This window comes from Melospiza georgiana, chromosome 21 (assembly GCF_028018845.1).
Source record: "Melospiza georgiana isolate bMelGeo1 chromosome 21, bMelGeo1.pri, whole genome shotgun sequence".
Lineage (NCBI taxonomy): Eukaryota > Metazoa > Chordata > Aves > Passeriformes > Passerellidae > Melospiza > Melospiza georgiana.
The window spans coordinates 9,770,690-9,793,757 of record NC_080450.1 but is presented as its reverse complement, the minus strand read 5'-3'; the positions used below and the strand labels follow the sequence as shown (position 1 = coordinate 9,793,757).

Below are 23,068 nucleotides of genomic sequence, written 5' to 3'. Positions count from 1 at the left end.
AGTTTAAAGCTTGAAATTTACCTTTGGTGGTTTTAATTGTAACTTTCACTCCAAATGCCAATTCTCATGAAATAACCAGGTGTGCTTGAACACAAGCCTTTGGGCTCTCTGACCTTTCTTCTAGGATGATGAGCACATAGTTCTGGAGCCTGGAGATTTATTTCCACCCTTCTCACCCCCGCCCTCCCCAAGGGGAGAAGTGAAGAAGGGACCTCAGAATCCTCAGCTCTATCGTCTCTTCCGTGTGTTGAAGACCCCAATAATTGATAATGTCAGGTGAGTTAAATGTGGGGCACAGTGCCTACCCAGCTGTCTGTGTCCTTGGTGCTGCCTTCCTGCTAAGCAGGTGAGGAGACCTGAGAAGTTTTCTTGGCAATACTGCAAATTTACCCTGGCAAGTGCCTCACTCTTATTGTAGATGTTGGCTTCTCTTTTGACAGCCCTCCCTCATAGCATAGGCCGAGCACAGTGTTCTAATCAGGTCTGCTGGGAGGTTTATATCCAAGGAAAGTGAAGGGTTAGGGTCTTGGTTGCTGAAATTTCCAGCTGTGTTCTGTTTTTTAGGTGGTGCCTGGAAATGGCTCTGTCACGGCCTGTGACAGCCCTGGATAACGAGAGGTTCACTGTACAGTCAGTGATGCTGAAATATGCTGTCCCTATCGTGCTGGTAGGTCTCATTCCAAGCCTTTGTCCTTGAGAATAACCATGTTTTGTCAATAAATCTGAAGAATTGCAGCCATCAACAGGAAGCTGTGGCCAGGCTCACTCATGCAGCTGACTGTGTGTACCTTGAGCAGTTCAGAGATGCTGAGCCACATAACCATGAGAGTGGAGGGAAGAACTGCAGCAGCAGATCAAAAGAATATTTTTCATACTTTCCCCATGGTTGAGAATGTTACAAGGCACTGAAAACACCTTCCCTGCAAGTGGCAATATTTAGGTGACTGTCATCTCTGAATTGCAGGCTGGATTTCTGATCACCAATGCCGTGCGCTTCATTTTCCACGCTCCTGGAATTGCTTCCTGGCAGTACACTCTTCTTCAGCTGCAGGTAAAGGAGAGCTCTGAGCTTCTCTACACCTCTTCTCTGAGCACTGCTGAGATGGATTCCCTCTGTCAGGACTTAATTCATCCTGTGACAGCATCCTGTGCTTCCTGGATCTGGAAGCATGCTGGGTCCAGGAGGATTCAGTGGAGGAGAACATCAGAACTTCCCTTACAGACTTACCTTTAAATGTTTTGCTCTCTCATTTGCCATGTATGTGTTTATCTAAGACTTACCTTTAAATGTTTTGCTCTCTCATTTGCCATGTATGTGTTTATCTATATCTAAGATATATATATATATATGGTATCCTTTGCATTTAAACTCATTAGTGTTTACACCAAATTCAGCAGGAAAAACAAGTTGGTGTGATTGATTCATGGCATCCATTAAACCCCCCTAAGGTGTGCACTGTTTGCACTACTTCCAGTCCCCTTCCTTCCTGCCCTGGCCTTTTATCCCTCTCCTCTCACTGTGGTGGAAAATATGTCATGTGAGAGGTTTTGACTTCTTGTTGTCTCTGTGCTTGTTGGTGATCACAGGTTGTTTTTTTCAGGTGAATGGTGTCTTACCCATCCTTCCATTGCTCTTTCCTGTCCTGTGGATTCTTGCTACAGCCTTTGGAGAAGCCAGAGTGTTGGCCCAGATGAGCAAGGCCTCCTCCACCTCACTGGTAGGTTTCTCTCCACATGAAACCATTGCAGAGACAAGAGCAGGAGATGAAAAGGTTCTGTGAAGTGAAAATTCAGCAGATTTGTCCACATAATTGTGAAACATTGTTGGATCTTTGGTTGTCCCAGCTGTTGTCCCCTCTCCCTGGAGTACAATATTGCTTCTTGAACAGATGCTTTAATTTTTTCAACCTGTCTACAGATATCCCAAGGTGATAGGAAGCTCTGGTGATTCCATAATACTCTTCATGGCATGTGTTTTCTGTCAGATAAATACAGTTTGACAGAGGGGTCAACATGGAGATAAATGCCCTGTGGTGGCTGTAACTGGGCAATGTGTAGCCACTGAGAAGGAGTGAGATGCATCATATCCTCTGCAAAGCCCTGTGGCTGAACAATCCTTCCTGAGGCTCTGGGGCTTTGTTTGCAGGTGTGGCCTTTAGGTCAGGGAGTAAGAGCAGTTTCTGGTGGCTGTGCTGGTTTGGGGAGTGGAGTTTGGTGGTCTGAGGGGATGTGGTCCTGGGCTGGATGTGCTGTTGTGTGTCCCTTCTTTTGTCCTGGTGGCAGTGCTGGTGAGATGCACTGAGCTGTGTTTGTCTTCTGTGCTGATTTCTGTTACTTGGACAGAGTTTCTCTCTCCTTCTTGTCCCTCCTTGGCCTCTGTGGCCCTGGGTCTGTGTTTTCTATTCTTTTATCTCTAGCTGAACATGACTAAGCTGCCTGTGTCCTGGGAGGAAGGGCACATTACAATCCTTAGTAGCATTTGCAACTTTATAATCTCTTCTCAGTGTTTTCACCACTTTACCTTTCCTATCCATTCTCAGCATCACTTGGTTTCTGCTTTTGAAACCTCCCTCTTTCCCTTCTCAATTCAGCTGGGAAAAGCCAGAGCTCCTTGGCTTCCTTGCTCCATCAGTCTTAACATTCCCATTTGCCCTGTCACTCATACTTGCACTTTCCTTTTTTTCCTTTCCTGTCTTCTCCTTTTTCTTGTCCAGGCAACTCTGTCTGTCCAGCCAGCTCTTTCTGTGGCATCTCAGACATGCTGCTCCATCCTTGCTGCTGCAGAACAGCTGCTGTGACATGCCTTGGTCACTCACCCCTGACCAGGGCAGTCACTTGGCCTCCCTATGTCCCTCCTTCCTTCTCTCTTCTCTGTTCAAACTGTAGCAGGTAAGACCCTTCTCCTCTCCAATCACTTGGTGGCAACTTGGCTGCTTCTCCAGCTTCTTCCCCTTCCTATCATGTTCAAGCTGTTTGATTCCCAGTTTTTCAAGGCCAGAGGTGACTTTTGTGACTGGCTGAAAATACACAAACCAGTGCCCCCTAAACAAGCCCCTGCCTCAAGTTCCATTACTACAGTTGCACTGCAGCAGCATTCCTTTTAGAAAAGAATTTGCTGTTGGTTTGAAAACATTTGTACTGCCTTTGATAGGTTTTGTCAGTAATTATTTACCTTCACTGCTAAAAATGGAATTCTGTATTAGTGGGAATTTCTGCAGTATCTGATTTCCAGCCCTTGGAAAATTTACATCTTTTGTCTCATAGATTTAAGAGCAAAGAGCACGTCAATCAAAATTTTGGTCTGTTGTAACTATTCACATTCCTTTTTACCATCTCTGGTTAAGTAAACAGTTCAAGCACCTTGAGGCACTATAAGCATATTTTCCAAAGCCCTAATCTTTCTCTTGGCATTCCTTTTAGCTTTCTCCACTGTTTCAGGAGCACTGTAGGGTTATGAATCTCAAACCCCACAAAATATTCCAGTAATAGCTGTGCTTTTGATAAATTTCAGAACAATTTGGACTTTCTGCTCTGTGTTCCCTTGTTTGTACCACAAAGGATCCCATTAGATCTTGCAGCCACTGCTTTAAAAGGCCAGGCTTTGTTCAGCTGCAGTTAATGCTTTCTGAGAATCCTCATCCTGTAAGGATTTTTTGCCCCTAAATACATAGCCTTAGTTTTGTGCCTGTTGGGTTACTTGTTTTTGCATACTGCCCAAACAATCCATACTGTTCTGTAACAGTGGTCTGTCCTCTTTACATTGCACCCTACCCTAAACTTTGTATCCTTTACAGTCTCTATCACTAATATGTTGTTTTTAATTTTCTCTCAGGTTATTAAAAAAATACCCAGATTTGTCCCTGCTTGAGGTAGTAGCACATCATTGCAAATAATTTCTGTTTCTCTTCCATTTAGAGATAGTCCATTTCTAATATATCTGACATGGGCCCTATTACTTTGGTATTTTCATTAGAAAACTAGTCAAGCATTTAGAATCAAGTCAAATTAACAAGTAGTCTATGTCAAAAGCAGTACTTTTATCAGACAAATTTGTAATTTTGTCAAAAAAGATATCACAATAGTTTGAGGAGATTTGCTGCTCATATAGTTGTGGTGTTTGGCACTGATTTTATTATTCCACTTCTTTTCTTTTAATTGAGTCTCATATTAGCTGCTCTTTTATTCTGTCTGAAATCAAAGTCTGTCTGGGGTCCTGTGGTAACTTGGATGGTTCTCCTTCCCTTTTTGGGCATTGGCACCACTTCCATTGAACTGGGACTTAATCCATAGTTCAAGCCTTCTGCAAAATCAGCACTCATAGTCATTGTCCAGACCTGCTAATTTAAACATATTTACTTTCTGTAGCTGGTGTTGGAATGGAAAATATTTCATAGTTATCCTATGGTATGATTGTATCACTGAATAAAGAATAGCAATATTTATTTAACATGTCTGCCTTGCCTACAATGTCATTTGCAATTTCACTGTCTTTAACAAGCAGTGGTCTGGTTTTAATTACCAACTGGTATACTTTTCCTTATTTTTTATGTTAATTCTTACTTCTATTTTCACTTAAAACTGGTCTCTTATTTTACTATGGGATTGTTGCTTTTTAAAATTGTAACAAAATATTCTTAAGCAGTTCCTAATTATCCTTCATAGTTCTCAGTTTAAATGATTTCTGACATATTTCTCTTGGCTTTTTATGGCTTTGTTAAACTGATCCTTTTTCAAATGCCAGATATATGTTTTATTATTTGGGCTATAGTTTTATTTACATATAAATGTAATTGCCATGGTCACTTGTGGTTGTGAATATACTTAAATTTAAACTTTTTCAAAATTACATCTAGTGTGGAATACCTTTGTGCTGGATGCAAAATTTCTGAGTTAGTGAATTTCTCAGGGTGATTCCAAGAGCACCGTGGTGGTGCCCTGCTGTAATTTCTTTTCATTTCCTCTCCACATCCCATTCATATTGCCTCATTCCTCTGTGTCCATTGTGTTCCAGGCACCTGCTTTTCCAACCCATCTTCCAGCTCCCTTCCTGTAACTGACCCATATAAGTTAAAATCAGATCACTCAATCCTGCCTCTTTCTAACTAAAAATAACCACCCAGAAAGATCCTCCTCTGGGCCTAATTGCTATTATTTTCTCTGTGGACATTTAGGTAATGACTGTGTGTTCCTCTGTGATGTACAGCACCAAGCACTTTGCCTGTGCTTCACAAGTAGATAAAACCAGAGTCCATTAAAGACGTAATTGCTGTGATGAGTGATGGGTCTGCCGTGGTACAGCCATTCCCCCAGAGCAGGGCTCCTGCTTTCTCCTCCCTGAAGGCACATCCTGTGGGAAGGATGTTCCTCATGGCACATTTCTGAGCACAATTATAGTAACTGGTCTCTTCTCTTGCTGCAGCTTGCTAAGTTTTCAGAGGACACTCTCAGCAGCTACACAGAGATGGTATCTTCTCAGGTACTATTATTATGAATTGTTTTCCTCCATCTTCACTGCAGAAATTCATGATATCCTTTCCCTTCCTTTCTGATCTCCTGCTTGTTGCTAGACCCTTTTTACTTGTGTCAGTTGTCCATTGTCACTCATTTGTTGCTTTAATTTGCTGTGCATGCAGGTTGCATGTCTTTGCCTTCCATCTCCCCGTGTAAATACTGCTGTGCTGGCTAGAGTTTGAGGTGACCTCAATGCTGAATCCAGTTGGGCTTTTCTGAATATTGCAAATGGTTTGAAATCAACATTTTCTGTCCTGGACACAGTACTTCTTTCAAGTCCTGTTCCAGAAGTCAAATAAACTTTGTATGGTGTGTGTCTGAACGAAGTGAAGTCTTTTGCTTGCACCTGAGAATCCTTGTTGAAGCCAAAACTAAAACCCAGAGGAATGGTGGTCAGCACCCAGACCAAACTGCAGAAGGACCGTGGGGTATTCAGGCTTTTAAAAAGTCTGATCCTGTTCCATAGGCTTCTTATCAGGCTTAAGCACATTACTGGCACTTCCAGAGCTGGGGCAATCAAACATTCAGGAGCCCTTTTTCTAGGGAAGGAACTACTCTGGCCACTCTATAAATTGCATCATCTAGGTTCAACAGGTGGGTAAAGGAAAGATACTTCTCTGTTTATCTGGTGTTCAGGTTCTCCTTTCCATAAGGATGCAGATGGACTCCAGGAGTGATTAAAAATCCCTTGATATGATAAGAATCAATTCCTGTCTCCTTGTTCCCAGTCACTCAGAGGAGTGCACATGGGTGCACACACATGTGTTTCTTTTGCTGAATATTTTGTTGCCTTTCTGTGCCAGTTCATCATTTAGCTGAGATGTTTTTCAGATATTAAATGGGGGTGATTTTAGCTGACCTACCTTGTTGAGGAGATCTCTTTCTTTCCTTTTGTAACATTTTTGCTTAGAAGAAACTGGTTTAAATAAGAGCATTTTTTTTTCTTGGTGATAGCTCCAGACTGTTTTGTAATTGAGCTTATTGCTGTACTAACCATTAGAATCCAGGGAAAATTATTTGAGGAGCTTTGAGGGAAGTGCTCTGCAGTCACAGTATTCCAGAATAACAACTAAAAAGCAGTAAAATAACACAGTAATTCAATCCTGGTTTTGCTAGCTTTAGGATTGCCAGAGGAAAGCACACAGCTCTGGTGCTTGGATTGATTACTGCCATCCAGACTCCCTCTGAAACATATCTGTGTCGAAAATGAAGGGTGCCAACTGGACATTTTAATTTTACAAAATATCTCCTTCTTTCTGTTCCATGACAGTTCCTTTGTAAGAATGGAGTAGTCAGGGCACCTTGGCTTTGTTTCTGATGTTATCATTGCCTCAGTAAGTGACCTTGAGCAAGTCACCTCAGCACAGGGACCCCATCCTTTACCTCATTTGCAGCATGGTGGTGGGAACTCAGAGGCCTCAAACTCCACAGTCCAAGAGTTTGAGTTACTTCAGGATAAAAACACCAAGAGGTGACAACTGATTCACTCGAAATGAACTCACTTCAGAATTCATTTCTGTGGTTTTGGGTGGACAAGAGGTAGTTTCAGTGAATTCTCAATTCAACAATCAAACTGACTGTTAGCAATCAGTGGAAAGGGGAAGAAATGCTTTTCCCTGGAGAACACCAGCACTGTATCAGGTAACAGGTTCCCACAGAGACTGATGGCTATCTTACAGTGTATCCCTGTGTTGAAAGTGAAAGCAGGTAATGCCATACTCCCTTTTCCCCTTCTCTCCCTTCATCTTCCCCTGAATGAGTCTCTGACTGGCTGATGTGCTCTGCTTCCCTCCTCAGGAAATGATCCGCTGTATCTGGAGCCACTTCCTCTGTGTTTTAAAAGGCAAATCCCCAACTCTGAGCTTCACTTCCAGCTTGCTCCACAGTCTGGGATCTGTCACTGTGAGTATTGCTGGGTTGTCAGAAAGAGAGGAGCCCTGTGAGGATGCTTCATTTGCATCATTCATGTCATTGTTCCCTGAGCACAGACTGCAAGCAGTTCACTGTGCTGGAATTAGAAACCCTTCAGGCACCTGTCTTTGTAGAAGAGTTTATAACTGTCCTGTCATGTCCAAGCACATTTACAGGCTAAAACAATGGTTTGAGATACTTTGTGACATCTGACAGGATGTCTGTATCTTCCAGCTCTGGTTCTGGATAAATTATCCTCTTGATTCCTGTGTAAGAACCAGCTGGTTTGGGTCCTGGTAAGGTACTAGCTGGTGAAATAGGTTGAATAGTTGCTTCCTTCCCTTGGTCTTCATGCCTAGTTTTGTAATATGCTGAAGTAAAATTGCTGTTAAACAACCCATTAGTCTTGTTAGAGCAAGGAATTATTGGATTTCTTGGAGTGTTATTAGGTGCAGTTTCTTCAGAGAGCACGTTGGTGAAGGAGAGACTTGTCTGTCCTCCCATGTGTTTAATAAAGTCATGATATTTACAACTATGCATGAACACAGATGTTTTCACTAAGATTTTGCTTTCTTGGGGGTGTTGTGGGATGTTCTAGGTGCTCTGCTGTGTAGACAAGCAGGGGATTCTTTCCTGGCCAAACCCCAGCCCAGAGACTGTTCTGTTCTTCAGTGGGAAGGTGGAACCACCTCATGACAGCCACGAAGACCTGACTGACGAGCTCTCCACAAGGTCCTTCTGCCACCCTGAGATGGAAGATGAGGTGGGTGATCCTTACCCCATAATGTGGTGTGTTGGCTGCAATCACACTTTGACTGACACAATGTGATATTATAGAGGGCCCTTGTAGGGAAGTCCTGTGCCATAATTCTTTGCTTAAAGATGAAGAAGCAAGCAAGGATCCTTTTCTACAGGAGTCTAAAGCAGCAGGTGAATCAGCAGTGCCTTGTGTTGAACCACTGAATCACCACCCTTTGCTCTGTTGGTCTCCCACAGCCCCATGAAAGAGATGCTTTGCTCTCTGGCCCCCTGGCAGACACAGTGCACATGGCCAATGAGCAGGAGAGGAACAACTGGTCTGGTGATGCTCCAAAGGCTCCTGAAGCCTCTGCCCACCGAAAACCAAGCAGCAGAAGCAAACATCCCTCTGGATCCAATGTGAGCTTTAGCAAGGACACAGAGGGTGGAGAGGAGGAGCACACTCAGGTGAGACTTACTGGAGGGGCACACAATTAAGCTTTTGTGGAGCTGTAACACAAACTCAAACCCAGAGAGTCCCCACTGTTGGGGAGTTTAACTGGGTATTCCCTGTAGGATTCTAGGCTCAGGCTGTGTTCATTGTAACAAACTGCAGTTTCTCTGCCTGCTGGACCAGGTTGTTGGGGACAGCGAGGTGTTGGCTTGTGAGGCTGAAGACTTTGTGTGTGACTACCACCTGGAGATGCTCAGCCTGTCCCAGGACCAGCAGAACCCCTCCTGCATCCAGTTTGATGACTCCAACTGGCACATGCACCTGAATTCCCTCAAGCCTCTGGGCCTGAACGTGCTGCTCAACCTGTGCAACGCCGGCGTGACCGAGCGGCTGTGCCGCTTCTCCGACCACCTGTGCAACATCGCCCTGCAGGAGACTCACAATGCTGTGCTGCCTGTCCACGTGCCCTGGGGCCTCTGTGAGCTTGCCAGGCTGATAGGTGAGGAGCAGCTGGATGAACAGACATGGAGAAATCAGAGCTGTCAATAGACACTTAATCCTCGGAGTGCATGAGAATATTTCCCCAGTCCCGTTTGCTGAGGAGGTGGAAATACAGAGCTGACTCTGTTGTTGTTTGGTTGCCAAAAGAGTTTATTAAAGAGATGGCTTTTGGCAAGTTCTGACATTGTCAGTGCTATCCAAGGAACAAATGTTATCAAGGATAGTGCCAGCCAGCCCTGGCTAGGCTTCATATTCTCCTGGTGTGAGTCTGTCAGTCTCATCAGGAGAGAAAGAATACCTGCTAATGAACATGTATCTGTCCTGTCTTTACTGTAGGGCTTTACATGGTGTTTGGGGATAAAGGATGTACCTCAACTCATTTTACACGTGGGAAAATGGAGGCATAAGGGCAGTAAGAGTTTAGAGGTAACACTAGGATTAAAAGCTGGAAGCTTGAACTCACTTCTGTGCCTGTCCTGTGATGTCACAGTTAGTCTCATCAGTAAACAAGAGCATGAACATTGTAATTACTAATCTAGTCCTTTTGAGTGTTTTTCATCCTAGATCTTGAGCCATATTTACATAGATGAACACTGAGCACAGCTCACCTACCAGTTGCTGCAGAGGTGCCAGAATGAGCACAGGCAAAGTGGGTGGCACAGAATCAGAAGGGACTTCCCTTTTGCATTGATTAGAGCCTGATTTTCCTCTTCCTTGTGTTCATGTTTCAGGTTTCACACCAGGTGCTAAAGATCTCTTCAAGCAGGAGAACTATTTGGCTTTGTACCGCCTGCCAAGTGATGAGATGGTGAAGGAAACCATCCTGGGGAAGCTTTCATCCATCACCAAGAGGAGACCCCCCCTGAGCCACATGATTAACCTGTTTGTGAAGGACACCACTACCAGTAAGGCTGCCTTTTTCTCTGGGCATCCACTTGGCACAGGGGGATCTTTTCCTCAGAGAGCCCAGAAAATGTCAGACTGGAAGAGCCTGGAGCCCCTGTGGGTGATGCCCCTGCTCTGCCCATGGCCAGTGCAGATGTGATTAACAAACCTCAGTGATCATCTGGGGTATTCTGAGGGGGGAATTCTTCCCAGCCTTGGCTCACTCCAGAATCACAGATAATTTTTTTAAAATATCTTAGATAGCATATAGTAGACCTGTTTTGTGTGAACAAATGGCAGTACCAGAGTGTGGTGTGGGTTTGTTGAGTTTTTAGTAGACTTCATGATGGTAGTGAAACTAATACTGCACAGGGCTGAATATCACTTTGGGTTTTACTTAATCATGCTCATCCTTCTGATAAATCATAAACCAACATCTTTGTGAGTTGTCTAGTGTATTACATTGCACATTCCTATATTTCATACTAATAAGAAATCACAAAACTCTCATGACCACGAATAAAACTCACAGTGACCATGAATATAAGCCTGAAAACTCCCAGTGACCATGAATATAAGCCTGAAGTCATGCAGACTTCTCCACTCTTTCTATGCCTTTGTGCTCTCAGAGAAATGTGCTAGGATGGAAAGGATGTACAGCTGGTTGAGGTCTTAAAGCACCTCAGAAAGATTTAACAGCTTGCCTGTCAGAGCTCTTAGTCTCTTTGTAATTCCTTAAATTGACTGAACTTGGCTCTCTAGAGTTGACATATGTTCAATATTGAGTCTCAAATATGATCATTGTGCTGGCCGAGTTTTACCAGGTTAAATTGTCTTCTCTCACCCACTTCTTAAATTTTTGTCTTTATCTTGGGAGGTGTTTTTTTCATTTGTTCTTACTGCTGCTACCTGGCCTTTGTAAGTAGGAATTGTTTTGATGCCGAGATTTTTAGTGTAGAGAAAAAACCTTAAATGTTGCCTCATTTCAACTCCTTATCCTCAATTTTAAACGGTTTAGGTTAGAGCCTGGAGCTCAGACGAATAGGTGTGACCTGGATTATCCTGTCTAGAGTAAATTCTAAGAGGAATTTTGCCAGTTGGGTTTAGTTAACCATTGGAACACCTCTCACACAATAGTCTGGTCCCTTGAAATTTCCTAAAATACTGCCATTTTAGAACCAGAAATACTGGATTGTGCAGATAACATTGGATGAAGTCAAATGGTTCTGTTTATGCAGAAGTCAGACCAGATGATCATAACTTACCTCTCTCCACACATTATTTGTGAACAAATCTTGGAATCCACCCACTCCCATGACATGCTGCAGTCAAAGCAAGATACATAAATTCTACAGCTGTAGCAGAAATAGGAGGTAGCTTATCTGTATGTTCCCTTACTGTTCTATTGAAATACATGTCCCAGCATCTGGCAGTGTTCATCCCAGATCCATAGTGACCACATGGAAATGAGGTGCTCACGATGCCTTTGATACCATCTCTGTCTTCCTGTGCTGGAGCTGCACTGCTCCATTCCTTTTAATCTGTCTGGAGCAGTTTGGTTCTTCCCAATGAGTCCCAGCAGCCATGAATGGCTGTCATACCCCCTGCCCTATTCATTCGTTTTTTTCCCCTTTTGCCAGAGAAATACTGGCCTGCAAGTTTATGATTTGGAAAGGGAAAAGGCTGGGCTCATTTTACTGGCAAGGACAGCTCAGTGAACTCTTTGCAGTTTATAGTGTCTGCAGTCACTGCCACTTTCCCCTTAGCAGGGCTGGGGTGTGGGATTCTGGTGGGAATTAATGGGAAATGGATTGCAGTTGCTGACAGGCATGAACATGGGTACATCATTGCAAGCTCTTGCTCTGTGTCCAGCACATAGATTTTGCATGGATAAACACCTCTTGTTCCCTCTTTCTGAGCAAGGACTATCTGACCTTAGGAGCAAGATGGGAAGGATTAGGTGTTTATACAATAAAATTAACCAGAGCTCTGCACAAGTGCTCCTTTGTGTCCCTGAGACAGGCTCCTTCTTTCACACACAGCTCTTATTCGTCTTGGAGGTTTGTTATGCTGATAAACTTGGCTTGTGATGACTATTTATAGCAAAAGCAGAGAGCTGCTATGTTTTGGAAAATCCTTCAGTGTTCCTGAAGGTCCCTGGCTGGTTTGTGTTGAGGGGATATTCTTGGCTCTGGGTTTCACCAGCCAGTGTGAGCATTAGCAGTCGGCAGCAATGCCTGCAAGAAGCCTTTGGGCTCATTTTCCTTGGCAGTGGTTTTTCTTTGGTGGTTTTCTTTTTTTTTTTTTTTCATTAGCTCAGCTTTGAAGCCATTGGGGGTAAAGTCACAGAGCAGCTGGAGGAGGGAAGGGAGACTCTATGTGCAGGAAATGTTAATGGGTTGATACAAATGAGAGGGAGCAGGAGGTGTGGAGGGGAGACAGCCCCACGTCCCTGAACTTGTGTCCTGTGCCTGGGGCCTGCATCAGAGGTCACACACCTCTGAGCAAAACTTTTTGACACCTCTGAGTACAAGAAGGAATAAGAGATTTTGAGTCTGTATTAAAAAACTAAAATAGGGGGAGAAGGAAAACCAGGACAAGCTGTGGTGTCCGTTGATTTTCAGTTCTTCCCTAAAGGCAGCATGAGTTGAGTTACTTTTCTAGAGTCTCGTATACTGAACTTTTGACCATCCTGATTTAACACATTTTCAGGGTGAAAATGTGAAACAGGCTGTTATCTGGCAAGTCACACTGTCAAATTATCTTCTGCTACTTGAATGAAAAGTATTCAAGAATAGCTCTTACCCTTTAGTTCCACGTCTGGCCTAGAAATGAATGCACTTTGCAGCATAGGCAGACTTTGATCCCTGTAGGCTCATCACTGCTGCTTGTACTTTCCTGACAAGAGGCACAAAGGAATTCCTCTTCTGCTCTGTGGGATGCAGCAACAAGATATTATCCCACCTTTATAGGAGCAGGATTGATGCACAGGGTAGGGGGAGAATAGGAAGGGGCTACATGGCTCATATTTTATCACAGCCTTGTTTGAACCCACAATTAGACAAAGGGCAGTTACAGGGGCATCATCAATCCTGAACAATTTCTTGATGGAGAATGAAGACTTTGAGCAGAGGAAAAGGGGATATCTGGAATTCATCAAAGCATTTGGTGGGAACACTCATGTTTTAACAAATAAGGGAGCAGCTGGTGTGTTATGCCCTTCCTGGAGCTGTATATGTGATACTGACTCACTGTTCTCCTACACTCCAGGCACTGAGCAGATGTTTTCTCATGGGACAGCTGACATCATCCTTGAGGCCTGCACTGACTTTTGGGATGGTACTGACATCTACCCCCTCTCTGGCTCTGACAGGTGGGCAGCTTTCTCATTTGGGGCTCTCAGGAGCTGCAGATAAAATGTGGAGGGAACCTGGTCACTCTGTTAAAATTCTTTTAGTGATGCTTGTTAAGCTTTTTAAGAGCTTCAAGTAGGTTATGAATATGAGTCACCTCTGCTTGCAATTAATTGTTATCATAGCATGTAAGAGATTAGATAGCAACAAGCATTCAGTTGCACTGGAAGAGCAAGCCACTCCTCACTTTATCTGTTGGGATATTGTGCTCTTTTAAGTTGATTCTGACTGTATTGTGTAGTAGGACTGAATTATAATCAGATCATGCTGGTGGCAGAGTATTTTTTGTTGCTTTTTAAGAAAAAATGTTTTGTCTTAAATGAAATGCAAAATGATCAATTGTGCCTGAACCAGTCTACACAAAGCATCAACCCTTGGAGTTCTGCTGCAATATCTGACAGTGTGTGCTGTATTTTCATCTACAGGCTGAATTGCTGTTCCTATTGGCACAGCAGACCAGTAATGTTTAGTTTCACTGACTTTTCACATTGTTCTTCTAAATCTGCATATCCTCAGGTGTGAAAAAACTGGCACTTATCCTTTTTGGAATATTGATCATGTTACAAGCAAATTAAAAATCTGATATATAGTCTAATTTCTTACCTTTGTGAATTCAGCTTAGAGAAGGAACTTTACCATATTTCAGTGACTGAATATTGACTTAATACAGCTCCTGGGACCCCATACTCTGAAAGGGGATAGGAGAAAAGTCTGCTCCTGCAACTATCTCTACCATAGATCCTGTTGTCAGAGTTGTCAGTTCCCTCTTTGGTGTTTATCTCCCTAGAGATAAATTATGTCTGATGAATTAAGCTTCTGCTGTCATGCAATGAACTTTCTTGGAGTCATCTGGCAGCCATATAGAGCACATTATATTAATAAGTATATTTGAAGAGCTCTGTGTTCATACCCATCAATCTGATGAGCAAACAGAAACATTCACCACTGCCCCTGTTGGAATATGTGTTCTTGTTGCCCTGCAGTGCCTGCAGCTTGGAGAATGCTGAAGCAGTAGGGAAAGGCTTCTTCAGACTTTTGGAAATGGAAGACATTTTTCCAAATACACGGAACTACAGCATTTCTGTATTATCAGAAACGTGGCACATTTTTGCTAACTTTGCCTGTTTTTTTTCCCCTCTTCCACATAGGAAGAAGGTGCTGGATTTCTACCAGCGAGCCTGCCTGTCAGGATACTGCTCTGCCTTTGCCTACAAGCCCATGCACTGTGCCCTGTCCTCCCAGCTGAACGGGAAGTGCATCGAGCTGGTGCAGGTGCCGGGGCAGAGCGCGATCTTCACCTGCTGCGACCTCCCCGGCACCACGCCCATCAAACAGAGCAGCCGCAGGAACAGCTGGAGCTCAGATGGTATGTGTGCCTCTGCTGCTGCCTCTGACCAGCCCAGAGCTGTGACAACATTGTTGTTCCGAGTAGCAGATGGAAATTTGGAAGGAAGAGTTTCTGAAGTAGATGGGTTTTCGGAGGAAGTAATGATGTGGCAGCTGGTAGGGGTATTTCTAGTTAAGTTATTGAAGCTTACAGAGAAATTCTTCTCCTTGTGGGAAGTCTGTTTCTAAAGTAGGCTACAGAAAGTCAAGACTTCTGGGTATTTCAGTACTTGTTTTGCTATTTGTCTGATTTTATGGAAATCACATGGGATGGGCTTTTCAAAGGATTGAAATGTATAGTGCTATGCAACTATTATTCCTTGATCGATTTTGTTGCTGTACTGAAGGAACTGATTCCCACTAGATGAACATGACATGTACAAGTCCTTCAGAACAGCAATGGAAACTGAGAAGGAAGCACATACCATTACATAAATCCAGGAGGCTCTTTTGGAAAACCAGTTTTAACCTCTTTCTGCCTTGGTCTCACATTCTGTAAAATGTGACTAGTGGAGTTTCCAGCAGCTAAGAACAGTTGTGACTGTTTTCAGAATAATTTTGCGTTCCACCTGTGGCAAGCCTTGCAACTATGTGAAGTGTTTTATTATTTTGTTCTTCGTGCTGCATCCAGCCCCCATTCACCACTGGCTTCTAGTGATGGTGAAGGAACCCTGTCAAAGAGCCTTTGCAGGCTTTTTGGAAGTGTTTGCAGGGAACATGATTCAGTTCCTTTGCATCAGCCCCTCGTGCTCTGATGCCACTGTGCCTCAGCTAGACTTATCATGTTGTTTAGGCACAGTAGGATGTGTTTAAAATGCACATGTGAACATTATGAAGCACACATCCTTGACCTTTCTACCCAAATTCCTTGTAACTGATCCCTGCCTTCTGTTTTATCTTTTTCCTTTTCATGCTTGTTGTTTCCCACTTGTGTTCTTGGTCTCCTGTGTGGGGATGTCCTGAAACCACTTCTGTGACTGGGCATGCTGGGACAAATGGATGTCTCCTCATCTTCCCTCCTGTGTTTGTATTCCTGCACATTTCTGTGTCTGGATACCATGTCCTTGGTGTCACCTTGGTGGCCTCCCCACCACGTGGCCTTTGTCTGATGCTCACGTGGCCCCATGTCTCAATGGGATTGCATGCCTGAAGAAGGGATTGGGGAAGTGATGGAGAAGGAAGACTGTATCCAGGCTCTGAGTGGACAGATCTTCATGGGAATGGTCTCATCTCAGTATCAGGCCCGCCTTGACATTGTCCGCCTCATTGATGGACTGGTCAATGCCTGCATTCGTTTTGTCTACTTCTCCCTGGAAGATGAGCTCAAAAGCAAGGTAAGCTGTCTTTGCTGAACCCCCTGACCTTGCATGGCCCCTGCTTGTCTGACTGGAGAGTTTAGCTCCAGTGTAATGTAAGGTTAATCTGATTCAGCCCACTAATGAGTCCAGAAGGAACCTGTGCTCAGTATGGCATCAGTCTGCAGTGCTCTGGCCTGGGCAGCCACTCTAAAACCCTTTGTCTGCTCACCCACAGGTGTTTGCTGAGAAAATGGGTCTGGAGACTGGCTGGAATTGTCACATATCCTTAACACCCAATGGTGATGTGCCTGGCTCAGAGATCCCCCCATCCAGCCCCAGCCATGCTGGCTCCCTGCACGATGACCTCCATCAGGGTGAGAACTGTGCCTTGGCCACTCTGAATGCCATCTGTTTCCTGGGTGCTTCTTCTAAACCCATTCATAGGTTCCTGTGTCCACACCAGACACTTGATCTGTAGGAGATTTGAGCACAAAACTGGATGGGCCTCAGGTGCATGTGTGTAAGCGACATCACTTTACATTTATAACCTTTCTAGCCAGCCAGTACCAAGTTGTTGGAAACAGACATCCTTCTATGCACCAGCTGCCATGAATTTATGTGTTCATGAGTGCTTCTGGTTCTTGCTGGGGCCCTGGTCAAACCACTGAAGGTCACTTGCCTGTCCATTACTCCTTTTTTTCCTTACTTCAGCTGGGATTTCTTTATTCTCTTCCCCTGAAGGACAGCAGAACAGATAAAGTATCATGTCTCAAAAGAGCAGAGACTAGGCTCACATATCTACCTCTGAACAGATTAGTCATCTAAAAATACTGCATTTTGTATGACTGAGTGGGAGATCTGAGTGTTGCTAACCCAGAAAATCAGGCTTCACGTTTCCTGGCTTCTGCAGTGCCACGTGCATGTCCCACGTGGGTGGGTGGCACAGGGGTGGCACAGGCAGGTTTGGGGTTGTTGTTTATGCTGCTCCTCTCTGCTCCAGTTTCCCGAGATGATGTGGAGGGGCTTCTGCTGATGGAGGAGGAAGGGCACTCGGATCTCATCAGCTTCCAGCCAACAGACAGTGATATCCCCAGCTTCCTGGAGGACTGCAACAGGGTGAGGGCCCCTCTCCCTGTGCACCTTCTGCTGTTGTCATGGGCAGGAGTGTCACCTCAGTACTCCCAGAGGAAATTCCTTTTCACAGGAGATTGGTTTCCATTGGGACCCCTGATTTCTCTCACTCTCTTCCAGCAGGGTATCTAGAGCCTGGGAAATTTGGGATTCTCTCAGTTAGCTACTTTTGCTGAACAGCTCTTTGCTTAGGAGTTTAGGAATGGAGGTTAGCAAACATGAGGTAACCTTGAGAGCTGGGTCTCAGTTCCCCTGGGTCTCCTGGGCTGGGCAGGGAGTGGGAACATCCTCACTTTCCATGCAGACAGAAGAAACACTCTCTCCTCCAGCTGTGAGCCACAGACTGGTGCTGCCCAGTGGTCAGAGTGTGAGACAAGCCCTTCCTGCTTCAGAAAGACCTCACATGTGCTCAGCAGAGATTACAGGAATATCAGAGATACAGATCAAAAAAATCCCTTAGGCCTGGTTTTAGAAGGCAAGAACCCTTCTTGCCTTGCTGCAGGCTGATGTGGCTGCAGTTGAAATAGATGCAGTTGCTAGAAGACAGCAGATGTGTCTGACTAGATTCTCCACACAGTAAAAAGTCCTCAGGAATCCTTGAGCACAGGTTTGTCACACTGACCTTACAAACCCTGAGGGCAAGCACAGGCAGCTTGGCAGGTCAGTGTAGAACTTTATCAGAAAACTTCAGGCAGTGCCTTGGGAAAGCCAGTTCTATCTGCTGGAACATGATTTTGTATCTGATCTTGAAGTTACATAATTCTAGGAATCATCATTCTCATTTCAGCAGTTCCTTCTGGAATGCCTCTCTCTCACACCCCTGCTTTATCTGTCCTTTCTCTTTTTCAGGCCAAACTCCCCCGGGGGATCCACCAGGTGAGACCTCACCTCCAGAACATTGACAACGTGCCTTTGCTGGTGCCCCTGTTCACAGACTGCACCCCAGAGAGTGAGTACTGTTGCAGAATGAGCTGTTTGTTGGGGATGAGCCATTTGTTGGGTGTAGGGAAAATTCGGGGCTCAGTGTGAGTCATCAGCAAGTTCTTTTTGTTGAGGAGAGCATCAGATACTTATACAGCAAGTAATGAGCTCATGAATATTCTGCAATTTACACCGTCCATTGGCCACACCACAACACTAGTTCTTTTCTATTCTTTAGGGATTACATCTCTCTTTTCTCATGTCTCTTTCACTATTTGTTATCATACTACAGCTAGGCCCTAGGACACGCTATCTTCCAGGTGCAGGACTTGGAATTAGCCACGGCCTTGTACTTTTCCAGTCTCTAGTCAGCTAAAATCCCAACAGAATGCCCTTTCTTACTCCTGTCCATGAATTCCTTCCCCAGCTCCTTGGTCTGGCCCATCCAAGTGTAGACATGGAAGGGAAGGGGATACATTCCAGAAATTTAGAAGGACTTGCTGATATTAATTACCCTCTGTTGCTACCTGTGGAGAGCCAGGTATTAACTGAATTTTAGTGCAGCTGTTGTCCAGCTGCTGAATTGGGCTGAGAACCCTTTCAGTTTGCATTCATAAGAGACACAAAAGCAAACATCCAAAATGCTACTGCCTTTCATTAAATAAGTGTTATCAGTGTACCAGGAGAATTTGATCTCTGCTCACAACTCTTCTATAACTTGGAAATCACTTCCCAGAAGAATGTTCCCCTGGCAGTTGCTGTTGTTAACACCTTCTGCTGCTTTGCAGTTTTTGATTGCAGGAAACAGAAAGGACAAAATGTCTCTCTCTCTCTCTGAGGTATTACTTAAAGAAAGGGGCTGAGTGCTCAACTGGCAAATAACTGCCAAATCTCCAGTGAGTGTGGAGCATCATTATGATTTGCCATTTCAGTACCTCTGGTCACAGTTTCCAGCATGTCAATCACATTCCAGTCTCTCTTCACTCTTAGTGCCCAAATTTCCTCTCTCTGGCAGAAGTGGCAGCTCCCCTCTTGACCCAACCCCTCAGTGCTGCAGTCTTTGTGCAGCAGGCATTTATTGAAGGTGTTTACAAGGGAGTCTGCAGAGGGGAGGTTTGGGGGGTTTTGCCTGGAGCATTCTGGAAAGTCCATGTATACACAGAGCACTGTGCATGGAGCTACAGAACTAAAATCAAATCAAACAGCAGCTTTGATTAAGAGGCCCCAGGGATGTCAATAAACATTGATAAAGGGTGGAGGTGGTGGGAGTGCAGGAACAGGGGCTGGCTCTGAGTATGGCTACAAGTGGCACTGCCTTTGGAGTGGTTTGTTACATTCCCTCCCTTCCTTTAGACTTGCAGCAACACTAGTCATGTGCTGCTGAGTTTGAAACACTGTATTTATTTTCAGTTTGAATTATTTAGGTTTATTTCATTTCTGCTGTTTCCTAACAAGAGCATTTGATGCTGAAGCTGTATTATGCACCCAGGCTACAGCTCTGGTCTGAAAGAGGTGTGCTGGAGATGCAAACCTCCGGGTCATAGTTCTGTGAACCACAGAGAATTCCTGCAGTGGCAGGTAGATAGAGCACCTGCTCTGCAGTAAATTAACTTTCTAATTGTGTGCTTTGACTGTGGATCTCAATGTACACAGTGATGAGTATCAGATGGGGCAGTTTTAAAGGATCTGTTTGTTATCCAGATTGGAAAGAGTGTGAAACACTGCATTTCTGTGTGCGTAATGACATAACACACTATTGCTCCTTCTGTCCCTCTGCAGCCATGTGTGAGATGATCAAGATCATGCAGGAGTATGGGGAGGTGACCTGCTGCCTGGGCAGCTCTGCCAACCTTCGGAACAGCTGCCTCTTCCTGCAGAGTGACATCAGGTGGGGCAGGCTCTGTTCCTCCTCCAGCTGCCTTTGCCTCCATTGTAGCAAGTGCCCAGCCATGGGTCACACCCCAATTGCTCTGTCCATTTTGTCTACAAGAGGGAGATTTGGGGGGATTGGATGGGGGTGTCTGTTTAAGGCCCTTGACACACAGAGGTATTTCCATGTCCTAAAGGAAGAAAGTCTCTTACATGCTGGACTGTTGTGCCCCAACTGCCATTACAGATCCTTTCCATTGGGTGAAAGAGTGAAAGTACCCCATGGATCAGCCAATTTGTTGACCTTGTGCCACAAACCCAAATATGTTCATTATTTCTCTGTGAATAAATGAACTCTAGGGAGTTTGGTCCTAATTTCATGTTCTAGCTCAGGCTTCTCTACCTGAGCAAAGTATACAGAGCATGGCACAGCACAGAGTGACCTTCCAAGCTGGCCTGCAGTGAGATAGTTTCCTTGCTGGGATGAGGCCTTTCACCAAGCCCTGTGTTGTCCTTGCAGTATAGCCCTGGACCCTCTCTACCCATCCCGCTGCTCCTGGGAGACCTTTGGCTATGCCACCAGCACCACCCTGAGCAATGGCTCTGAGGAGCTGACCCCTCTGCAGCTCTCAGGGCAGCTCAACAGCCTGCCCTGCTCCATGTCCTTCCGCCAGGAGGAGAGCACCAGCATCATCAGGCTCATAGAGCAGGTGAGCCCAGCAATCCCCAGAGCCAGGAGCTCGCACTGGCATTGTGCTCCAGGTGCCCACAGTGCTGCCAGCAGGAGCTTGGCTTGTGTCCCCTGTGTCACAATAGGACACAAAATGAACGACACACACAAGCTGGAGTGTCCAAGGTCAAAGGAGCATAGTTTATTTCTGAGCTCCAGTATTTATAGACTGTCAAAAGTGACCATAGATTGGAGGATGAAGTTGCCACCTCTCTAGCCATACTTGTCAAACAAACAGTCCATCAAATTTCTCCTCCTACAGAAAGGAATTCAAAACAATCATTATTTACATGAAAAGTGTGTGAGAAATTCCCTTACAAAAATGTAAACATCAGAAGGCTGAGAAGAACTTAGAAGAACAGGGTGACACTCCTGGCCTTTGTCCAGGAAGCACAAGAGGGAGAATCTTCCTGCCTGGCCCTCCTGGTCCAAGGTGTAGGGAATGGAGCCTTATGGCAACAGAACACGAATATTGTTCATCTGGATGAAGTATAATCTTGCAGAGATCCCTAGCCAGGCAACAATGCAGTGTTAAGGAGAAGCAAAACTCCAAAAAAGCCGGGAGTTTAAACAAACTTACCCCTTGGCTAAATCCTGCCTTTCCTTCAGAACCTCTCCATGTGGGCAGGAGACCTTCCCTCTTTGCTTTCAGTGTGTCCAGATGCTGTCCCCTCCCACTTCCCCTGCAGGCCACATGTCCTGTCCCTGCCTGCAGTGACTGCTCCTGGCTGGAGCTGCTCCCAGCAGGGCTCTGAGGGCTTCTGCTTCCTTCCAGGCCAGGCATGCAACCTACGGCATCCGCAAGTGTTTCCTCTTCCTGCTGCAGTGCCAGCTGACCTTGGTTGTCATTCAGGTGAGTCCTGGCCTGGCTGGGGACAGTGTTTAGCTCAGAGGACAGGAGGGCTCACATGGATATGGCTCGCTGCAGTGGGGCAGCCTCGAGGGAGGAACGTGGCCTTCAGTCAGGTTTGCACAGTGTGTGTGGGGAAGTCACAGATGGAGGCTTGGTGATCTCAGCCTGTGCTGCCCCTTCTCCCTGATCCTCATACATTTACCTTCAAATCCCTTTTCCCTGGAGAAAAGCATCCCCTGCAGCTCCTGCCACAGGAACTTATGGAGGGCAGTGCAGTGGCAGCCCAGTTACCAGTTCACCCCAGTGTTTCAGGGAAGGCAGCAGCATTTTGGGTGACAAGTCTGTCCTAGCACTGCTCATGCTCTTCACTCTGGGTTGTTTCTGTCCAGTTCCTCTCCTGCCTGGTGCAGCTGCCCCCCATCCTCAGTACCACAGACATCGTGTGGCTCTCCTGTTTCTGCTACCCTCTGCTCAGGTGAGTCTGTCAGGTGGAATCTCCTCCCACTCTCCCCAGGATGCACAGAGCCCTCCCTCAGGCTCACTGTGTCCATGCTGAGAGAAAGCTGACTTCACCCACAGCATGCTGAGAAGGGTGCAGGGATTATCCCAGGCACCTGCTTTGACAAAGTCCTTGGAAACAGTGACAGGAGCATTTGTGTGCTGCTGTGTTCACCCCTGCCTGGTGTGATGGAAAGTCTGGGGTGTCAGGTAGAGGCCAAGGTACCACAGGTGGTTTTTTTCTCACTTCTCTCTCTGTCTGTACCTGCCATGAATAACACCTTTTACAGCATATGTAAAGATAAGTGCCAATGCTTCAAGCAGTCTGAGTAGGTTATTTGGGTTCAAATGTTAGATAAAAGCATAATACCTCTGGTGCCTGAACACATTACTGAGACACTTAACTTACCTTTCTCCAGTATCTCGCTCCTGGGCAAGCCTCCCCACAGCTCCATCATGACCATGGCAACAGGAAAAAACTTGACTTCCATTCCCAAGAAGGTAGGTGGTCCCTCAGATTTAAATTGTCCACATATTTTTCTCTTCAGTTTTGTCCCAGTGTTGGTGGGAGGCCATAGCTGAGGCCTTGTGCTGTGGGGGTGTTCACAGGGGTTCCAGGATGAGGGAAGAGACCAGGGTCTGACTCCGTGTTTTAGAAGGCTGGTTTATTAATATAATATAATATAATATAATATAATATAATATAATATAATATAATATAATATAATATAATATAATATAATATAATATAATATAATATAATATAATATAATATAATATAATATAATATAATATAATATTTTAATGTAATAAAACTATATCATATATATTACATATAACTATATAATATATATAACTATATTATATATAACTATATTATATATATAAGAATAGTATATGTATAATATAATATAGTTTTAATATAATATACAGATATATATTATATTAAAACTATACTAAAAGAATAGA

At 44.7% G+C, this 23,068-nt stretch overlaps 1 protein-coding gene across 2 annotated transcripts in view; it reads left to right on the top strand.

Moving 5' to 3' along the window:
• The window catches only part of TMEM94 (transmembrane protein 94), a 53,447-nt gene that overhangs the window by 22,811 nt on the left and 7,568 nt on the right, over window positions 1-23,068 (top strand). For both annotated transcript variants that reach the window (XM_058039109.1, XM_058039108.1), the window contains 21 exons: window positions 125-276; window positions 565-667; window positions 965-1,051; window positions 1,602-1,718; window positions 5,420-5,476; window positions 7,309-7,413; window positions 8,021-8,185; window positions 8,419-8,628; window positions 8,798-9,113; window positions 9,847-10,020; window positions 13,271-13,373; window positions 14,562-14,779; window positions 15,952-16,133; window positions 16,333-16,471; window positions 17,098-17,213; window positions 18,078-18,177; window positions 19,929-20,037; window positions 20,539-20,728; window positions 21,524-21,601; window positions 21,991-22,076; window positions 22,519-22,600. In XM_058039109.1, the coding sequence (XP_057895092.1) occupies window positions 125-276; window positions 565-667; window positions 965-1,051; window positions 1,602-1,718; window positions 5,420-5,476; window positions 7,309-7,413; window positions 8,021-8,185; window positions 8,419-8,628; window positions 8,798-9,113; window positions 9,847-10,020; window positions 13,271-13,373; window positions 14,562-14,779; window positions 15,952-16,133; window positions 16,333-16,471; window positions 17,098-17,213; window positions 18,078-18,177; window positions 19,929-20,037; window positions 20,539-20,728; window positions 21,524-21,601; window positions 21,991-22,076; window positions 22,519-22,600 (2,889 nt within the window). The remainder of the gene's footprint in view (window positions 1-124; window positions 277-564; window positions 668-964; window positions 1,052-1,601; window positions 1,719-5,419; window positions 5,477-7,308; window positions 7,414-8,020; window positions 8,186-8,418; window positions 8,629-8,797; window positions 9,114-9,846; window positions 10,021-13,270; window positions 13,374-14,561; window positions 14,780-15,951; window positions 16,134-16,332; window positions 16,472-17,097; window positions 17,214-18,077; window positions 18,178-19,928; window positions 20,038-20,538; window positions 20,729-21,523; window positions 21,602-21,990; window positions 22,077-22,518; window positions 22,601-23,068) is intronic.